General features: G+C 39.5%; 1 protein-coding gene across 2 annotated transcripts in view; it reads left to right on the top strand.

Moving 5' to 3' along the window:
* Nucleotides 1–17,196, top strand: part of LOC131979488 (glypican-6-like) — a 111,043-nt gene that overhangs the window by 69,113 nt on the left and 24,734 nt on the right. Inside the window, exons 5-7 of one of the 2 annotated variants that reach the window (XM_059343485.1) lie at nucleotides 8,685–8,815; nucleotides 9,431–9,574; nucleotides 10,601–10,630. In XM_059343485.1, the coding sequence (XP_059199468.1) occupies nucleotides 8,685–8,815; nucleotides 9,431–9,574; nucleotides 10,601–10,630 (305 nt within the window). The remainder of the gene's footprint in view (nucleotides 1–8,684; nucleotides 8,816–9,430; nucleotides 9,575–10,600; nucleotides 10,631–17,196) is intronic. The other variant, XM_059343486.1, reaches the window with a different exon arrangement.

Raw genomic sequence — 17,196 nt, 5'->3', positions numbered from 1 at the left:
CTACTTTTCAGACTCTCAGGTCTCACTGAAAATAGAGTGAATGTCTATAAAATCAAGACAAATTTGAAATGGGTCTTTGACAAGATTCTTGATCTTGCATAATAATATTTATATTGGATCACCATTAAATAAGATTTTTTTTTGGGAGTGGCCTTCTTGCAGTATTTTGCAACATTAATACAACTTTAAGTCTCCAATTAATGCCTCCAGCAGTGAGTAAACTACAAACTTGAAAACTGATGGCTGAGAAAATGACATTATATTGTATAGCTTCCACACGCAGGAGTTATTTCTGGCAGAGTATAGACCCAGCCACTGCAAGACTTTTATGTCATTTGTCTAAAGACGTCAAACAAATATTGTGAAACATATTTTAGGCAGCACCGGGTGAGCATTGTGCTCCCGCTCTGTTTTATGTGCAAAGGCATCTGTAGCGACAACATTAATTTCCATTTTGTTTTATAGTTCTTTGCTTGCCTAATCACTCACAGTTATATGAAGACGTGGTTGAGTGGATCTAATTACAGTCTCACTTCCCACCTGTGCAATTATAAATCTGCAAAAAGAGAGAAATTTTGTGAATAGAGAGGAATTATTCCCCATGGTGTATTTATGTGCAACAAGGCCCAACATTGTCTTTGCTCAGAGCTGCTTGGTTGCCTTTCCTGTTGAGTCCGTCCACATCACATCAGAGTTTTATGGTGGTGATGTAGCCCAGGACCATGATTTGACAAAGTGAAAACTAGGATACTGACTGGGGGGAGGACTTCTTCTACATATTTGTGGGCAGAATAGTTGAAAAACTCCTGTCAGAATCCATAGCCTGAAATTCCATGACATCTTCAAACCCATTAGTAACACAATCTTCCCCTGAATGGCTCATTATTGGATTATGGTGCTTAGTTTCATTAGCAGTGCAGTGCAGTATCAGTGCAGCTTCAGTATATGGCTTTTACATTAGTAGCAGTGCATGCTATTTAGTGTGCTGTTATCACTCCATTACAAATGTGTACTGTAATAATGGAAACTGGATGATGATGAGTGTGTCATACTTTATTTTTAAACACAACTAAGAGTCTACAGCCATGCTAGAAGCTCTCTGAGGCTGCACTTAGGCACAGCTGTACTTTGAGCTAAATGCTAATGTTGGCATGCTGGCATGGCTTAAGTGACAGTGATAGAATGGTGAGGTAGATTTGCAGGTATTTGGTTATAAACCAAGGTATTGGGAAAATAGAAGTTTTTGACCTGATGATGTCAAGGGAGACTCACAGATGTCTGTACCAGGCGGCAACCTCCCAGTCTGAGCAGTGAAGCAAACCCAGAGGTGCCATAATTCTGCATAGAATGGTCCGGTCCTATCTATCGCAATACAAAATTAGACCTGATTTCTGATTTATTACCTAAAAAAATTGTTGTGGCAAGATTATGGTCTCAATCACTGGTTTCAAGTCTTCTTCAAGACAATATAATGTTAACTGTGTAAATAATGGTCCAGTTTAGAAGAAAATAGATTATAATGCAGGATAGGATTTTGGACGTGTCTACCTTTGATTGGTCGCTAACATGGCGATCTTTCAATCAGGATGGAAGTGAAGCAAAACAATGCTTATCCATGGCACTCTGTACATCTAAATAGCCGTGAACTTGTATGTTATGTTTTCATCTCAGAACTTGGACGCTTTCACCGTGTGTTTTCATTTAATGGAAGTTTATTTGAACATTTTGGTAATTTAAAAGTGTCTGGTTCAGCGTTCGGTTGTACTAAAAGACTCCCCAGGGAGTCGGCTGTTAATGCTTTCCGGTAAGTATTGACATTTTGACAATATTTTGGCATAACAGTTTATTTTTAGATGCACTTGCCTCCCCGGTCCAAATATGGTCTGTCCCAGTTTCAAACATTGAATGACGGCAACGGACGTAAAGCTGAAGTCAATGCTTCAAACAGGCAGTCCACAAAACAGTGGGTGACGTCACGGTGACTTACGTCCATTATTTATATAAAGTCTATGGTCTGTACCAAAGCTCAGTAGTTGTTGAAATAACTTCCTCAAAACCACAAAAGTTAACCTTCAGGAGGCGCTACAGGAAAGATCAGGAGACAAAATATTGGTTAAGATGCACTGATATGCATACTGAAATCTGACCTATGCAATATCCAGTGTCGGGCTGATACTGATACAAATAGCTGGATTGGATATCAGTGACAATGGGGCTGATCTATTCAACTCAATTCTATATTTCTATACTATATACATTACATAATGTTATTTTGGTAAGTTTTGACCTTTTTGTTGCTGCTTTTAAATAAGTTTACACTTGAATTGTACTTCTGTCTAATTGGAAGCTGTTCTACCAACTTGCCAGTGCACAATATCTTAATTAATAAAGACAATTCAGTGAATGTATGTCTACGTATCTATATGTTTAAGTCAAACCTGATGTTGCCTCACACATTAAATAATGAATCCAGTCACTCCCACACAGTACAGCTTATTAATTTATCCTGGTATCGGACTGGTACTCAGTATCGGCCGACACTCAATTAAAGTCAGAATCAAGACTGTATCCTTATCGCTGCATGCCTAATCTGGGCCCAATATATCTAGTAGATTACTGGAAAAGAGAAAACTTTGACCTGCTGGAGGTGCTAGGAAAAGTCAGGGAATCACCAACGTCTGTGGGATTCTTTTTGTTGGGAACATGAATGTCTATGCAAAAATTTCATGGCAATCTGTTTCAGATATTTCTGTCTGGACCTTAGTGGTCAACTGAGTGACAGACCAGCATTGCCACTGTTGGAAAAAATCTTCTAAAAGTAGGTCTCTGTCAGCTAGAAATGCCTCCACCGTAATCGATTGCAGTTAAAGTTGTGAGCTCCCTACTGTGGGCTCCATTTAAGTTTGAAGAAGTACTGTTTTTACAGTAATGACATGGTCTTTGTAATTCTTGTATCAGCAGGGGGCATTTTATATATAGTTAGTCCTTACAATACATAACATTTCATGATAAAAATATAAACAACTGTTATTTCGGTGTGTACTTACATTATCTCAAGTGTTTCAAACCCAGAGGAATATGTAATTTTAATCAAAGTAATGGTCCATTCTTTTGCCTGTCAATGGCGTCATATCCCCTTTAAGCTCCTCTAATCTTTGCTTTAACTTCAGGGAGAATCAAGAAAAATGCCGCACCAACACAGGATATTTTTTTCATTAATTTGCGCAACATTTTGCAACACAGTGATCCGGTAGAGTTGTTATAGACACCTCATCTTAATCTGACCTTTGACCTCTTTCCTAACCTTAACTTGTCTATTATTTTCTTCATATTTTCTTTCTTAAGTTTAGTTCCTTGAATCCTTTTTTAATAATGTATTTACATTTTACAGAAAGAGCAACTATATCAAGACTAAATGTCATTACAATGTCATCACTCTTTGAGTCATGATTTTAGTCCCCTACCCAAAGGTGGGGAACATCGTTTTCAGGTTCCCAGTGTGTATTACAGTACGTAGAGCTGTGGAACATAGGACCCTGGGAGAGCACATGTGTAAACCTGGGGAACATTTGTCATGTTCCCAGTATGTGTCATATAATTATGGGGAACATAGGACCCTGGGAACATGGGAATTCCTCACATAATGTTAGCCACAGTACCTTTATGGGTAGTTGACCCACCAAATGGTAAGGTAGAAAATTAGCATTACATTACTAGCAGCTATTTCACAAAATAAAATGGCAACCTTCTGCACACACACACACACACACCCACCCCAGCCCTTAAAACTGTGACACTTCATGGACTGCGCTTTAAATTGTTGTGTGCTTCTTAGTATTTATGTATTCATCTGTTATGCAATCTTTCCATACTTTGTTTTTACCTGAATGTTCTTTGTCTGATAGTTTTATTTATTTCCTGTATGTCTACGTCGGTTCTTTTTACCAAGTAATACCGAACGGAAATTTGTTCTACATTGTACAATGACAATAAAGAATCTTGAATTTTGAATCAATGTAAATAAGTGTGACTCATCTATGAACATTTTTATCCAAACTGAGTCACGTAAAATAGATTTTTATCAGAGAAGGTTTAACAATAAAGACATCATCTCCCATGATCCCACCCTACTTCACTATGTCATCAACGTCTGTCTTTTGATAGTCGTGTCATTGGGAGACCCCCTAGTAGAAATTACAAGCATTGTTATTTTATGAAATAATACATTACCAATTTGAAAAAGCTTTTACGGTTTGGTAAGAAAAATGTGTCCTCTGTTTTAGTGCGTGTGTGTGTGTGTGTGTGTGTCTCTGTGTGTGTGTGTGTGTGTGTGTGTGTGTGTGTTCAAGGACTTTTTTGATGAGGACAGTGTGGAACCAAGCAACAACATGCATTTTTCCTTTCCATTTTTATACCATTTCATATAGCACCATTAGCTGGTTGAGTGAACCACAGATGAGCTATGCTTTACAGATTCCAAATTACACTGGAGCCATTTTTCATTCTGTGGAACTCTTCACAGGCAAAGAGCCATAGATGGGCCCGTTCACTTTCCTTATTTGTCCTTGTCTGCTGGAGGTTGCCGCTGGCTGACATAGCCTGAATTTAAGTGGACATCAATCTCGATAAAGAGGCTGAGCCCAGAGTAATATTACCTCCTCGGATTTTTAGCTGTTTAGCAAGACAGTGCAAATAAGCATGTTTCACACCACAAAGTGAAACATTAACCTCTGATATGAAACAAAATATTTGAATCACGCTGTGGGTTCACGGTATGGTGTCTTTTTATTTTTACATGTCTATATCCAGGCACAGCCTCGGTTGTTGTTTTTAAAACCCCTTAGCTCAGAATAGGACAAGACGCGTCTATTGCAAGGCTGTGTCGTGATGATAAAAAGATTTCCTCCGGCTGGCCACGGGCCTATCTCAGTGCTGCAAAAGTGATGCAGGAAGAATTTGGCTCAGAGTGGCAGCCCTGCCACAGCGGACTGGACTTCATGCACTCCTCGTAAATGACGGTCATTAATTCTACATGTTTTTGCACATGCGAAGCAGGAACCTTTCCTCTGGGACAAAGCGGTACTCTGGTCTGACTCAACCCAATCAGCACCACATCTCATTCCCCTCCTCTCTTCTCTCTCTCTCTTTCTCTCCTGTCACTCCCTGTCTGCTCTCCCTCAGTTATGTATGAAGACAAAGTTGCCGGCTCCCTCTGTTTGTCGAGCCCATCTGATAAGTTGCAGATAAGTCACCATGGTTTCCATCGTCTCTGATGCTGGAGGCACTCTTCTTTTCTCTTATTATGAAATATGAGTTGTTCCCAGTTGGCTCCCTTGACCTAAATTTTCAGTATTTGCACTTGACAGTTTTCAAGCTTACACTTGAATTGAGACTTTTTTTTTAATGTGTGTGTTTGTTATCAAGCAAGCAGACATACCTGAGGCAGTTGAATGCATTTACATCATAATCAGATTAAACAGCAAGCTATATGGCAATGCCAAGTTCAAATTATTTTCATGAGACAGAAAAATACAAAGAAAGCGTTTTGGTTAAATTGCAGTTTAGCGTCAAAAACACATTACAGCAGCTAATCGCCATCACTGATAACAGACGAGCAGTAGCAGATCTTCTTTTTTTGTTTAATTTTTCTGCTGGTACAGATGTCATCCACACTTAGACCATATGGTTGCACAGCGGTGCGATTGAAGTGCGACAGCAGAAAAGCATTTTGCACCGACATCGTCTGTATATTAAAATCTCAGCAAGCATCACAGGCTATTAGATTTTTCTATGGTAACAAACAGAAGAGCTCTTCAAAGGCTCAGACTTCAACATAATTGGAAAGGAAATTGAGCCAGTGCTGCGCTAATGTTTCTCAGCTCTTTTCCTCTGCCATTAGTGAGCTCAAGTCCCACAAGAGTGAAAAGCTGGACAGACGTGCTATTAAAGAACTGGAGTTTTGTTGTTATTTTTTAATCTAGACCCCCTTTAATTTTTGGGCTACCTTTTACACAGACTATTAATCATTGTTGTCACAAATATATGATTTTAACACAGTTTCCGTGTGCCTATTGTTCAGTTTTCTGGATAATTATACGTGTTTCACAGCTTGGGAGTAAATACTACCATTCTTGTATAATAAGTGGAGTGATGGGAGCAGCAAGCCAAAATAAATGTGTATAATATTCTTCAAAAAAATCAACACTCTACTTACTGCATTTGAGTCAAGGTTAAATAAATTGATAAGGTGTTCAGTAGCATGAAATCGGCCATTGTTTCTGTAGTCTCCAAATGACAGGATGACCTTATTTAGTAAGGACGTAATTGTAGAGTCATTATGACAGCCTGCTGGTGAGGTCCTGTCCTGGGAGGTCTCTGGATGGAGAGACCTTCCCTGACAAACTACGTAAGTACTGTGTCTCGATCTGGGGCCGGCTCAGTTATGGGTTAGTGGTTTGGTGATGTCCAACTCCCTGTGGCACGCCATTCAAACGCAGAACTGCCATTACAGAGACTGTAGCGCGTGAGTATATGAAGCCTTCTGGGGTTTGTGAGGGCACTTCAGCTCTGTTTCTGTGTCATGGCAATGTCAATTAAAACACTTAACCTCTTAAGGGCAACAGCTGTCGTCTTACTACTTTGAACCACTGTGAAATCTGCACCATTAGAGCTGTAATTACTGGATATTTTGACTGTCTTTTTTTTAACGAGAGATGTTGATTGAAAGTGATAAAAACAATTAGACTGTGGAGATGGTGTAATGGTAATGGTCTCATGTTGCCTTCTGGCTTGTGTCCACACATGGATGTTAATGAGTCGTTGACCTTACAGTGTTCAGTGATGTAAATAAATGCTTGGCTATCAAAAGTTGTATTAAATCAATGACTCATCAGTGCTTTTTGTTGCATGCAGCATAACAACATTTTGTTGACTTGATTGAGTTGATCTACATAAAAATTGAATTTGCTACGACAAGCATTCATGCTACACAAGCGCGCGTGTGTGTGTGTGTGTGTGTGTGTGTGTGTGTGTGTGTGTGTGTGTGTGTGTGTGTGTGTGTGTGTGTGAAGAGAAGGTGGAGATAATTGACAATAATGTAATCAGAAGGAAAGACACAATATTTTGCTGTTTAAAGCTATGACCTTTGGTGAAATAATGTCTGAACTGCTATGGATTATTTTCATTAGTGGGGGTTGTTGTTGTTGTTGTGTATTAATCATGCTGTCTTTTAAATGCCAGAGATGCCCATCACAAAACCCCCCAAGAATCCTCATATTTGAGGACCTCGAACCATATTTGGTAATTTTACATTAACAAAATACTTAAACATTGAAAGAAAAAGTTGGCAATGCATCTTTTTTATGATCAGCTTAATGTTTCAGTACTAGGCACTGTTTCTTTAAGGATTTCATGAAATTCAAGTAAATAGACATCTGCGATATGGAAATTAACACACTGTTTCTTTGGAAGTCTGTGGAGTCAACCCTGTCCTTTTTTGTACTTTCTGTGCAAGCTGTCAGAACCTGACACACTGCAACTCAAGAAAATACAAGCAGTGTGAAAAATCAAAACTAAATTAGGAAAACATTCACAGCAGTTTGACAACTTATGCATTGCATTTTTGGGAATCACTTCTGATACAAAAAAAACAACAAGCAAATACAAGACAACCCATATACAAAATGCAAGCAATTACTAGCAGATATATAAAAACACCCAAATACAGAAACACTGTAAATGCACACAAACAGAGTGAACTGAGAGTAGAAATATATCCAGGGCTGTGAGTGGAATCCTCCATGCATATGTTATATGATTGTATTTTCGTATTTACAGTTAACTTTTAATTGTGTCATCAAACTTGGGAATATTTTTATCTTGTTTTTTATATTTTCTTAAGTCGTAGTGCACTGGGCTCTGTAATCTCTATCACCTGATGTCTGCATATGAATGCAGAGTCTGTAGGCAGTGGGACAGGATTTTGGTAATGAAAGCACTCTGGTTACCATTTGTAGTTTCGACCAGTCACGTTTGAGCGGGCTTTGGTTGCAGGTAAACTGTCTCCGTGGAGAGCAAGAGAGGAGGAATGCGTTAGCCAAAATGTAATCACACAACCCATGAGCTATATCTGTCTGACGGACATGTAGCATTTTTTTTTGAAAACTATTTATCTGCATTCATTGCAGAGAAACAATATAAGTATTGTCCTTCAATTCCAACTCCATTCTCCTGTTTTTAGTTGCTTATCAGACTGAGCATGATATAATTAATGGTCAAAAGCAATAGCAGGATCAGCAAAAAAAAAATTTAAACCTATGGTCTCAGTTTGATACACTCCAGAAAACTATGGTGGTTATATTGTACTTGATACCATGTACCATATTTTTTAAATAACCAATGGGTATACTGGAAACCCCCAAAATGTTTGCTCTTTTCCGCAGAGCCTAAATTGTGTCCGACAGATAACCAATAAGTTCCCAGATTGTCTCAAGTGCTACTATTATTAAACCCTACCACATCATGCAATGTGTCACAAAAAGTTTGACATAATGCATTTGTTAGTACATTCAGTGTTTAAAAAAACATGCCAAAAATTGAAAAAGTTTCTTCAACTGAAGTTGTGTCTTTTTGCATCTCCCTCCCTCCCTTTCACACCCCTTCTCTCTATGCTGTTGCTATTACAGATGCCATGCTGCTGGTGGCACAGAGACTGGAGGGACCTTTCAACATTGAATCTGTCATGGAGCCTATAGATGTCAAGATTTCCGAGGCCATCATGAATATGCAAGATAACAGTGTCCAGGTCTCCAGCAGGGTATGTCAATAAAGGTTTTACAACACCTCAGTCTGGCTGCTGAAGTCCAACTTGAACAGAAACCTTTTCTTAGTAATTCTTGGCTGTTTCCTAGGTGTGTAGTACAACACGTTCCAATTATGTCCAAGTTTAGGTCTTGTATTTGAATTATATGTTTCAATTTGGTCAGATAATCTTAGTTCAACTAACAGTAGTTAATGTGTTTCCTGCATTTTACTGCATTTTTCTTTGCCCACAAAATTGTAGTCAGAAAGAAAAAAAAATGTAGGTGGTTGTGAAGAATTTATTCTGCCTACGCAGTTTTGGATGCCTGTTCCCATTCAGAGCTAACTGCTCTGTTGGCTTTCCCATGCAACAGATGCAGTTTTTTTTATGGTTTAGCATATGTGGTATTCTCCCAAAAGCCCGTAAAAACTTTATTATCTTAAATAGCACTGGTCACAGTTCCTAGTTGAGTCACCCATCAACGGGTTACCTCAACTTGACAAAGAGCACCGTCATGCTGGTAATGTGGGGCGAAGACCTTAACAAAACAGTGTTTTTCCCTTTTTTTTCTGCATCACAAGCGATTTAAAAAACCCTGACAATTGGGTGCCCATGTTTTTGTAATTGCAGGTTTTTCAAGGCTGTGGGATGCCCAAACCCGCAGGAATGACTAGGTCTACCCGTGGTGTTTCGGATGTGTTCAACGCTCGCTTCAGGCCGTACAGCCCAGAGGAACAGCCTACCACTGCAGCTGGCACCAGCTTAGACAGACTGGTAAGGAGACAGAGCCAATGCTGCTGTTTTCAGGCGAGACACTGCTTCAGTGTAAACATCATTTGTCTTTCTGGCTTGACACTGTTGATTAAAGCTGGTGATTTGCCGTCGTAAGCCCCTGGAGCCGGAAATTAATTCTTTGTACTTGTCCTCCATTCAGGCCCCCTCTATCGATTTGTGTTTGTTAACGAATCAACAGCTTTACCCCGAGAGGGCAGTGGAAGGTGTGGTGCGCTGCGTTCAGTGCCCTTCTCATCTCTGTGTACTGGGCAAACAGAAAAGAAAGGCATGAAAGAAGAGATGGATAGATTTTGTGAGGCTGACCATATCAATTGTTTGCTGTAAAGCACACCTTTATTTTCTATCAGATTAGCTGCATGTTTGTCGGATTGGATCTTGATACATGGATTTCCATCTCAAACAACCTTGAAAACTAAAATGCTGCATCAGGGTAAAGGTTAACACACAGTTGACAGAGCAATTCAGCTGAGAGACAGTTCTCATCATGGATTACCTTTGCAGCCACAGTGCCCTTCTTTCTCCCCCCTAGCCCTTTTCAAAGTTAATCTTTTCAAATTGTATCTCAGTTATGTTGCTGTTTAGAGCTGCTAGAAACCAGAAACCCCCCAAACATATTTTTTTTAGCATTATTGACCTTTGAAAAGTAGCAAATGTATTTATTCACTCTAGTGGAATAGAAATCTCGCCCACAGTGTTTAAGGCACGCTAAATGAAATGTCTCTGTGCTTTTTGTCAGGTTAATAATAGGTTATTTAGTTAATGAATACATGATTTGAAAAGCAGCCGTTTTCTTGCCATCTGGCTCTAAGAATCCAACAAAAATGAATTATTTGTTTTATTCCACGCTAATTATGTTTTCCACAATCTAATTCTTTCTCTACACATTTTTGATGTCTTATACACAACAGTTGCCTTTTTAGCTTTGTATGTCCGTCAACGATTTCTTCCACCTACACTGAATTAATTAAGGCTTTCTGTTTCCCCTGCCTTCATGCTGCAAACCAGAGGATTGTTTGGAATGCGATGCAACACAGTGTAAGGTTCAACATTTTATACTCACTTCAGTTGTTTGTTTGTTTTTTTGCTGGGACTATTGTCTGCCACTGTATTATGCAATGTGACAGAGCAAAACTGATGTTTTAATATCATGTGGTTGTGGATATATAGTGTTCTAAGTATCTGAGATTATAGCAAACAAGCCTTGTGGCCTGTAAATCCCACTGGTATGCAGCACTTGGTGTGTTAAGTGTCAGTCACAGTCTCATTTCCATCTCACATGGGAGCCTGTGTCACCTAGTCTAATGGAATTTGCTATAAAGCAGCATTTTGACTTTAATCTAATAGGGGATCTACTGCAGGAACTATTCTGACCTCGATAATGGCCACGTGGTGTGTATTACAGCATCAAAGTATCAGTTGTTAAACACGGCGTTTTACAGTTGAGTTGTTAACACCACAGGGATTGTTGAACACAAGCCATGGTGTCCTCAGCTAGTGAGGATTTCTCTCTAGAGATCCAACACAAACCTTCGTCAACCACTACAATCTATTCCAGACACATCCAAGTCCAAGACCCGCATTGCTATAGCTAATAGAGTCAACTCCTCGAAGAAGCCAACCAATCAGCAGGTGACCTGCTCCGTCACAACTGGCAGAGGGGAGAGCTGTGAAGAGTTGGTGCGGGAGTGTTGAAACCAGCATCTGCTGTAATGGTACGGTGACATGGGGGGCTCCAGGCTGCTCATGAATAACTGGGCAATTAGCCTGCCTGGAGGATCTCACAAGATGGAGCTCGGTGACAGCAGCTTATTTTTAACATACGATTACTAGAACAGTGTACCTGAGCGGCAAATTCTATTGTCAACATCCCTGTGCCCGAGGAATCCATCCAGATCATAGCGGCCACAGGAAGCTGCAAACTCTGACATTCTGGTAATGTGCTGTAATGGGGGGTTGTTTGGTTCATGGAAAGAAAAAGAAAATGCTTGGTGTGTCTTTTTTTTTTCCTCGGTCCGGTTCACATCCATCATTTGAGCCGCAGTCAGGTGTCAGCTGAAAATCAAAACAGAGCAGCATTAGCATTCAATTGGGGAAGGCAAATTGACAGATATTCACTCTGTTTCTGGCCTCCATTAATTCCTGAGAAGATATCTGTCTCTTTAGCTGCTAAGTGTTCCACAGTGTTCACCAGCTAGTTGTAAACTTTGTCTGCCTGCTGTTTGGTGCTGAGCAGTTAGTGTACTGTGGGTTTATTAGGGCTTTTTTTCCACAGAAAACAGCGGCCTGCTGCGTCTGCAAAAGTCATTGCTGATCAGTGCAGCGAGAGAGAACCAAAGGAGTAAAGTTGCAGGCCTTAAAACCAAAACAATGAGCTGAAACCTGCTATAAAACCCCGTAATGCTGCAGGGAGCTGCAGGAGGAGGTGATAATTCTCTGTGGGTTCATCACTAAAAAAACGACAACTCAATTAAAATTTGAAGAATTGCCTTAAAGTCACGCACTGTAAGACATGATAAATGGCTTTATATCTCCTCATATTTAACCATATTTGGCTGTTAACCTGTCAGCTGCTGTGTAAAGTGATACAGGATGTGGCAATCAACACAGCTGACTGTGGAAACACTTAAGATGTAAGTGATTGCAAGTAGATGCTGCCTCAGAGAAGTGTAAAGCAAGTAATAAAACCTCCAACTGTCTCTAGAAATACATTGTCAATAACTATCACTATATAAAACTTCTGCAGTGTTAAAAGAAACCCAAAATTTTGCAATTTCTTTAGTAGATATCATAGACTGTATATAAATAATGGACGTAGTCACCGTGACGTCACCCATTGGTTTGTGGACTGCCTGTTTGAAGCCTCGAGTTCAGCGTTACACTCTTCGCCATCTTGCGTCGCCATCTTGTTTCCGATACGCAGAGCAAACCATAATTGGACTGTAGAGGAGCAAGAGGGATCTGATCACTGCTGTGCCGTGGATACGCATTGCTCTGCTTCTCTCCTGATGACGGCTCGCCTTGTCAGTGACCTGTCAATCAAAGCTAGAAACGCCCCAAATCATACGATTCTTTATCTTCTATTTTCTTCTAAATGGGGCCATTATTAGAACTATTGATATCAAATTGTCTTAAAGATCATTTTTAACTAGCAATTCAGACCATATGTTATCCTGAAAAACATTTCGGAGGTAATAAATCAAGTGAGAAGTTTTCAAATTTTGCACTGAAATTAATGGGCAGATTTTTTTTGCAGCCAAACTTAGTACCCCCTGCTGGAATTTACGGTAGATTGCAGGCTTAAGGCACTTCCTGGTTGGCCTCCATGCTCAGACACGGAGATTGCCACCTGGTAGATATATGCATGGAACAGATACTTCCTGCTACGCTATTAAAGGCATATTAGAATGTCTGTGTATATGATTCATTTATATCCACGTATTTATGCCTTTTTGCATCAATTTATGTTTAAAATATATTTATCGTAAATTAAAACTTTAAGACAGGTGGCATGTGAATCTAAAATATATTCTCAGGCATTCTGTGTTGCTTTCAAATATTTATTCTTCTGTAGATCAACTTTTCTCATTTAATAGTAATAATAATTTAATAATTTATAATGTCTTTTGTTTGGGGAAGTAACCTTTTTAAATGTGCATGTAGCACAAAATTTAATAATTTAAACTATAACCTTTGGACTTGAATACCCCATGTGTATTTCAGCAAGTTTTCTGCTCATGTTCAAAACTTTGTGCACATTAACAACAATTTTCTGAGAAGCTGAGAAGAAGTTTGTAATATTAAAAAAGTAAAGTGGTAATTTAATTAGAATAAAGTCATAATGTTTAGAGAACGATAATTCACCTGCCGTATAATATGCTCTGATAACTTTATTGTTCTGCTGATATGAAAGTATCTCATTCACACTATATCACTATATTGTGATTGTTTCTTATCTTATCTTATCTTATTAACTGATTAGGAATATATCTCACCATTGTTTGTCTTCTTGTCCACACAAACACTGACAGTCAAATGCCTATGCATATCTGTACAGGCAATTTTATATGTGTGTGTTCTTCACTATAAAGGCTCATGTTTGTTCCCACACAGTGCTCACTGCTACCACAGGAACATGCAACACCCGGGGGCACCAATCTCCCAATCTGACAATTTGATTCAATCGATACATCTTTTCAGTAGAGCAGTATCTATTTATTAAAATAAAAAAAGGAAGATAAATGGCACTTTGTCTCTAGGAGGCCAAAGGGCAGATTTCTGATAATGAGCCGTGAAATCAAGTGTTTTCACTCCTACATAAGATCATGTAGGATGCCTTGATATTAGCTTCTCTGTGACATTTACTTGTTTCCTATTAATAACACCAAACTTACACCAAACTGTATTTATACAGCTGCTTAAATGTTCCTCCTGTGTGTTTCTACAACATAAAGGTTTAATTTAGACAGTTACGCTGCACTGTTGCCAGTAGAATTATATGATTTGATCTCATAAATGAATCCCGACTACATGCCGAGTGCTTGTGTGAACTAGTTTTTGAATACAGTAAATGAAACAGCATGGTGGTATAGAGAAGCCAACATTCAGCACACTCAGCTCAAAAGGTAAAAGTTACACTCAGGCAGTGAGACGTAGCCTTCACCAGTCCAATGAGTCACGTTGTGGCAAATTGGGCCACTTTAACAGCAGCTGGTTTCCTCAGCTAACATTTAATTATGTTGGTTGAGGTCATATAGGTACCACACACACACACACACACACACACTGTGAAGTCTCTCCTGCAGCTTACCTCCAGCTGTCAAACATCTAACAGTATAACACTGGTTGTTAAGATATAGCAAGAGCAAAGGCATGGCAAGAACATGCAGACAAGTGGCCTAGTTACTGTATAGCCCGGAGTAACTTGTGAAAAGTTTGATCTATCTCCATTGAGATCCTGCAGTTGACATCTCTGCCTTTAACAGCCACCATACTGGCAGGCAGAAAATCTGCTACTCTTCGTCTTGCTGTATATAGACGCATCGATACTGACTGCTGAGGTAGCTAGTCCACATGAGATAATCTTATTAAAGGCGATTTCCACTATACCAGACATGCTGTGAAAAAAGAAGTGCATGAATGGAGGAAGTACCTATGCAGGGATCATTTAAAATTGGCATTTTTCAAGAAGAAAATGGCATTTCAATTTTGTACAGGAGGTGTAGCACAATGAGTCAGGCAACATATAATACTGAACTAAATAGATTTAGTTTATTGGACACAGCATGGTGTGCATTATCACTGGAGCTGGAATAGCATATGATGTCTTGTCTGCTCTCCAGATGGACACAATGGCTTCTTTTGCATCCTGAAAATAGTAGTACTGTATATAAAGGTGAGAAGTAAAAAGAAAAATGTGGTGGCAGATGTGGATGAAAAACCTCTGTTTTGCATGGTATTTCAATGCGATTTCAATGTGACAAACAGTGCTTTTCAAGCCTTGACGCAGGTTGTTAACAGCATTTCACCAGACCTCTATCAGTCATAGGCCAAGTAGGTATTAAATAGCAGTTAAAGTTTGGTAGCAACTAGCTTGACGCCAAAGGTGCATGTTCAAATTTGAGATGAAATAGCAATTTCAAAAGACTGTGTTTCTCAAGCACATACATGGTCTCTCAAGCACATTTACTCACATGGTAAAAAGAGTAGTTTAATACAACTTTGCTTCTGAGTTTGTGAACCTAACCACACACAAAAAAAAATACATTTCTCCAGGCGCTTGTATGTTTTCAGATAACTCGCCATGTAGCTGGACTTCTGGAGGACGAGGTCATTTGTGAGGAGGATTGCATCCACACCAGGCAAATCTGTCAAGTTGTGGGAAAAATCACTTTTCTTCATTTGTGAATCACTCATCTTCATTCATCTTCATGTATGAATCACATCCAATATAAGAGTTTTCTGACGATAACTGCTGCATGCAGGTTCATCCAAGCTCTTTGTGTAGTAGCTTTCCTTGATCTCAGATTCATGCAGTATACAGTTCTATCACTTCCTCCCCTCCATTTAAATTGTGTGTGTCACAACAGCACAAACAGGCAATAATGTCACCTATGCCAAAATAATATCTTGCCATGATTATCATATAATTTTTCACTTAAGCCACGCTGTGGTCAAATGAAGCCTGCAGCAGGATGTGGTCGCATCAGCTAATTAAGAAACAGAGGTGGTGTTGAATCAGCAGTAGCCACTCATGCCACTATTTATAATTTATAGTGTCAGGAGGATGGCTGAACTGGTTGTGACATGCATATATTTTCTGCTGATTTGCCTGTGGTCGCATAAAGATGTACGCTATTATTTGTTCGTTAGATGAATGTATGAGTTGTGGCAGCAGGCATCACATGTATTTCCCCTCACTTACCAGTGTATCTCTGTGGTTGTTACGGTCATGCAGGTGGTCAGTGGGTGGCTTGTATGAGAGCAATTAATCAGCCATTGTTATTTAGGAATTTCAGTAGTTTTTTCCTCCCTTCAGTCTGGCAACGCCGCAGTAGGTTGTTAGTATTTTTTTGAAAGGGTTTCATGTGTTGAACAAATAAGTGTCAGTCTGTACGCTAACTGCTGTTAACAGAAAGTTGGGTTCTCGATTCTCCTGTCATATCCAGCATGAGCAAAATACAGAAGTTGAAACGCAGGTATTGAGCAGCTCTTGGTTGTCTGCTACACATGAAAAATATCGCAAAAATATGATAAAGATTTTTGTTTTCACCTGAAGCTTTCTGCAGTGTGTGTGTCTTAATTGAAACTGCTGCTTGTTATTTTGTCATGCCTCTGTGCTTTACCCTGGGAATAGGTGTTAAGATGTTATTCTCATGTACCTGCTGCCTCACGCCATCTTTAATGTGGCAGCATTTATGTATATATTCTGCAGCAGTGAGGGACATGACCGGGTACATCTTTGTTGTCCCACACAATGTCCTCGTTTACATCCTTGCAAACGATAATTACCCGTGACAGTGACACTACTCAGCCTTGTGAATGTTGACAATTGTATAAAGCGCCCTTTGATAAGAACTTCTTGTCTGGATTTACCGCTAAGTTTGTGAGTCAAAGAATGTGCAAGAGGATGGCAGGCAGAGCCGGCGTTTATTTCTTCTGTTGCCTATAGAGGAGTTTGGAGGAGCGGGCCCACCTCCAGCTCAATGAGCCATGACTGTTTAATTGCCTGACATTCTGTCAGAGCACACACCCTCAAAGCTCTGAGAGAAATGGAGATTTGAAAGTCCAAAGAGGGGATAAAGGCACAACAGACTGTCAGACTCAGAGGCGCATTATAGATAAGAGGTGGAGCTTTTAATTTGACATTTGTAACAAGTTTGGTGCAGTTCAATTTAGTGTGGTTTTATTAGTCCTCTTTGTCTCCCTTGTGTAATACAAGGTTCACATTTTATCAGCATGGCACTATAAACAATGAGAGCAAGACACAAACAAGACTAGACTGTAGAGAGACTGTGAAAGAGCCTTTGGGGAACAATATTTGTGAGAATCCTTTGATCCATAACTTTATTTCTGTTAATAGCATTCAACCCTTTTACATAGAT

Source organism: Centropristis striata, chromosome 10 (assembly GCF_030273125.1).
Source record: "Centropristis striata isolate RG_2023a ecotype Rhode Island chromosome 10, C.striata_1.0, whole genome shotgun sequence".
Classification (NCBI taxonomy): Eukaryota; Metazoa; Chordata; class Actinopteri; order Perciformes; family Serranidae; genus Centropristis; species Centropristis striata.
The sequence above is the reverse complement of the archived record's forward strand: the minus strand, read 5'-3'. Positions and strand labels throughout refer to the sequence as shown.